Source organism: Trichechus manatus, unplaced genomic scaffold, assembly GCF_000243295.1.
Source record: "Trichechus manatus latirostris isolate Lorelei unplaced genomic scaffold, TriManLat1.0 scaffold00028, whole genome shotgun sequence".
NCBI lineage: Eukaryota > Metazoa > Chordata > Mammalia > Sirenia > Trichechidae > Trichechus > Trichechus manatus.
The window spans coordinates 6,324,308-6,328,641 of NW_004443964.1; the positions used below are offsets into that span (position 1 = coordinate 6,324,308).

At 53.8% G+C, this 4,334-nt stretch overlaps 1 protein-coding gene across 1 annotated transcript in view; it reads left to right on the forward strand.

The window, feature by feature from the left end:
- RNF157 (ring finger protein 157) overlaps positions 1 to 3,805 on the forward strand; it is a 16,754-nt gene extending 12,949 nt beyond the window's left edge. The window contains exon 10 of the mRNA XM_023729230.1: positions 3,436 to 3,805. Within this exon, the coding sequence (XP_023584998.1) occupies positions 3,436 to 3,554 (119 nt within the window). The 3' untranslated portion in view covers positions 3,555 to 3,805. The remainder of the gene's footprint in view (positions 1 to 3,435) is intronic.
- Positions 3,806 to 4,334: the final 529 nt, after the last annotated feature.

A 4,334-nucleotide genomic window follows, 5' to 3' on the forward strand; every position in this document is an offset into this window, starting at 1 on the left:
GACTGCGATAGGGTGGCTTGGCTCCTCATGTCCGTGGCCAGCTGGTTCCTCATCTGGACAGCTTCTCATGCCCGTGGTCTCTGCTTGAGTCTGTTTTCCTCTTCAAGCAGATGCACACTCCTCATGGAGGGCGATGAGAAGGGGAGCCCAGGGGAACATCCGTGCTCTCCGTGCACCATGCACCACCCTCCCATGCTCACGCGTGCTCTGCTGGGAGGCCCAGCTGGTGGCCAGACTGCTCAGGCTCCCTTCCTCACCACTTGTCACCTTTGTGAGGTGCAGAGAGGATGCTGTGTCATTCCAGCCCCTCTTCCCTGAAGAAGCTTCCAGCTCTTCTTGGGCCCCAAGACCAAGAGTAGATTTCTAGTTCTTCACACTGGGCAGGTGGTAGGTTCTGAGACTGCTTCCAGAAGGTTCTAGTGGACAGGTGTTGGTGGTAAGAAGATTAGAACTGCAAGACCATACCAAGTAGATGTGGTTCCAAAGAACTTGATGGAATATTACACAGGTGGCAGGTTAGTTAGTGATCAGAGGAGAAATGATAGTTCTGTGAAAAGGAGCTCTGGGCAGTGAATAGACGAGGGAATGTAAAAACAACTTGGGTTGGTTAGTGGAAATAAAAATATATTTTTAACTGACTGCACTATGCAGGAGTGAACGTATCTAGTAGAATCTAAAAATACTTACGGAGACCTCAAATTCAGTTCATTCCTCTCACCTCAGGCCTCATAACCTGAGACTACAATGCTACTAGGAAAGTTACATTTCCTGACCCTAAGGAAAGATCAGAATTGTTTCTCTTTCACCTGGAGAGAAGCTGTACAAAGAAAACAAACTATTATAGCCTATAATTTTAATTAGTGGCTTGGTAAAGGTCATTAGCCTAAATTTTTTCAGGGAAGGGATGTGCACAATTTCCCTTAATGTGCTCCCAAAATCTGCCTCTAGAGGTCTCTTCACTCTCCTAGTTCTCTTTCCCCAAAGTGGAAATCGAATGGAAAGTACCTTTATCTTCCTCCCTCAAAGGATTTCAGATCTCCAGCCTCCATTCTCTGGCTAAAGGCACTGGCTTCAGCCAGAAAAAATGGTAGCACTCACCTCAGGAAGCCCCCTCGGCATCCCCAGGTTCCTTTCCGCAGCCAGGCTGGCTGGCTGAACAAGGCTGAGCAGAACGGACGCAGCAGCAGGGTGTTGCTGTGGGCCCTTTAGAGATCTTGTCAGCGGAAAGGGTGCCTCATCTTCACTGCTGAATCTCCCGTCACCAGAGTGTGTCAGGAAGCTAGGGAGAGCAGAGACTTCAGATCCCCGTCTTGGGTCTGTTCCAGAAGGAGCTGGTTTGGGGCCCTTATTAAGGGCTTTATAACTGACAGTGGAGCTTGTAGCAAGGACTCATGCGATTCCAGTCAGCCAGCCTCTAGGGGCAGCATCTGAGGCCCACGTTCATGGCGTGCTGGTGGCAGTGATGGAGGTGGTGGTGATGTTGCTGCTGCTGCTGCTTTTATTTTGTGCGTGCGTGCATGTCTTCTCTCTCGTTTACCATGTGCTTTTGGTCTTTCCTACTGAACAGCCGCAGTTCCGGAGTCCTGCCCCATAAACATTGAGGAATAGGTATGAGATCTAACAAATTTATAAATGAACAAACAACTCATTTGGTTTTGGGGTTGCTAAACTTAAAAGGCAATACTGACTGCCTTGTATCCATCCCGTCACACTGAGAGGGCCACCCTTAGAGGGGAAAGGCACTTTTGACCCCCGTCGCAGACTCAGTCTGGGTGTGAAAGATACCACAGTCTCCTGCTCCAATCCTTCCTCTTCCCTCAGGGTCCACCTGTGCCCTGTCAGAGCCTGAGGAGGGAGCATCGCACCAGGATGTTTGCAGTCCATACCTGCTCAATCCTGGCATTTCTGCCCTCAGAGGGTTTCATGTCTTAGGCTGGCCTGAGCGCTTAGGCTGACCCTGGGGAGTCACGAGTGCCCTCCCTGGAACTTGGGATGCAGTGAGCCCTGGGACCACCTTTTGCCATTGGTCTGCCCGTCCATGGAGTGTGTCCTGTGCTGGACCAGGCCCTGTCCTAGGATCTGGAGACAAAGCAGTGACTAAGACATGCCCTGCCTATAAGGAGCTCACAGTCTAACGGAGGGGTTCGAGGATTAACGGTCTCTGTGCAGTGTGAGAAGGGGGCAGGAGCACAGGGTGCTGGGGGGCACTCAGGGGAGCCCCTGGACTTCACCCGGCTAGGGTGTATGTGGTGGTGGGGGGGATGCTGGCAGACGAGGCTCAGGAGGTCCCCTGTGGCTAGAGGAGGAAAGGCCTTCCGAACCAGGAGTGAGGGCTTAACCCCGAGGGCCAGGAAGCCAAGGCCCTACCTTTCCTGTGGAAAGGACCTCTCTAGCTGTACTGTAGAAAATGCATGGATAGAGCCGATCTGGGGCTGGGAGAACAATGAAGAGGAAATCCAGGCTAGACGGTGGGGCGGGGCTGTGTTTCCTCCTAGTATTGAGCACACCTGGTGGGTCAGGGGCTTTGCTTCGCAGCCCCTCCCCCCGTTATCTCACACAGTCCCCACAGCAATCCGTGAGGTAGGTGCTCCTCTCCCATTTGATGGATGAGAACACCAAGGTTCAAAGTCAAGTGACCTGCCCAAGGTCAGACAGTTAAGAAGTTGTAAACTGGGATTCCAGCCCAGGTGGGTCTGACGACAGAGTGCAGACATGACCGGGAAGTGAGCAGACAAGAGGCAGGATGAATTGGCTGTCACGCATGAAGGAGAGACTCATGGAAGATGAAGCCTGGATGTCCTCACGCAGGAGCCGCTGCAGATTTGTGGGAGGGTGATGAGCTTTGGGGGCCATACCTGTGGGACCCCAAGGCCCTTGGGCTGGTGTCTCCTCAGCCTGCTGCCCAGACGCAGACCGAGATGGCGAGCGGCATCGTCAGATGGGCCTCCTGCTGTCTGCCGTTCCTCCGTCCCAGGGGCCTGCTGGGCAGCCGGTCACCTGGGCCCCATCTCGCCCCCACTGCAAACACTAACACTTGGGCCCAAATTAACATACTCTTCTCACTCCCTGCACCTCTTCCTGCTGGTGGCGGAAATCTCAGCCAGACCCAGTTCCTTTTTGCTTGTCACTACAACACATAGGCAAACTTCAAAACCAAACAATTAAGACACAACAGTGGATCCTAGGGTAAGTTCACAAAACAGGGAACTTTCGCATGTCCCCCTCTGGCAGTGGCCACCATGGCAGTGACTGTGACTGGCCCTGCTGGCACCTCCTCCCGAGTCACTCTCTCTCTGCACAGTGGCTGCATACGCACAGGTGTTCAGGTAACGCATCCTGCTAGGTCCATGCCGACCTCCTGGGCTGACCGCTGGAGACACCATTTGGGCCTGGCCAGAGGCCTGGCTCCTGTAACCTTCCTTTTCTCTTCTCCAGGCACCTGGCAGGCTGATAACAATGCTGTCGGTCAGAGGAAGACCCGGCGACGCTCATCGTCCAGCAGCCTGGAGGACCCCGAGGATGGGACCTGTGTGTGGGGTCCGTTAGCTGTCTGAAGAGCCCCAGGCCCTGTACCAGGGCTCCCCTGCTGTCCTCGCAGTCTGTCCTGTCCTCACCAGGCCACTGGCCCCCAGGGCATCCTCATCAAGACACGTGTCAACTCTTATCCTCATGTGAAAGCTGGCTGGTGAGGCCAGCCTGCTCCTTCTCCCAGCCTCGCCTCCTCCTGTAACCATGGTCCTTTCCCTTGCAGAGTGACTGGAAGCCCTGCTTCGTCCTGTGGGCTGAAGTCACTCGAACTGCAGCTCATGGGACCCTTTGTGGCCTCTCCGGATGTCTCCCCCGTCCCTGATCTTCAGGGGGAGCTGGTGGTTTCCTGTGCGTCTTTTCTCCCTTTAGGGGTGAGACCAGAAGACTCTGTCTTGGCGGCTTCCCTTCAAACACCCATCTGGCTTGTTCTGGTCTCTGGAACATCATAACCAATTTAAAACTTCAGCTTGGGTGGGGTTGGGGACAACTGGAGTGAGAAGGGAGCAGCCACATTGCACCATGTGTGGAGTCTCCCTCAAAGAGCACTGGGAGCTCCTTCCTCAAGAGCGGTGGTGGCCACCAAAAGGTTGGTCAAAAAAATAGCTCCTCTTCCTAGTAGCAAAGCTCATCTCCCTTGGCATTGGTGCCTGCCTGCTTAGGAAGGGGACCGTGAATCTGAGGTCAAGATGATGACCCTTAGGAAGGATCCTTATGATCAGGTGCGTTCATGAATGCCTGGGAATCCATTTCAAGAAACATATTTTCTGACACTTCTGTATGCCGGGCTCTGGTAGGTGCTGTCGTAT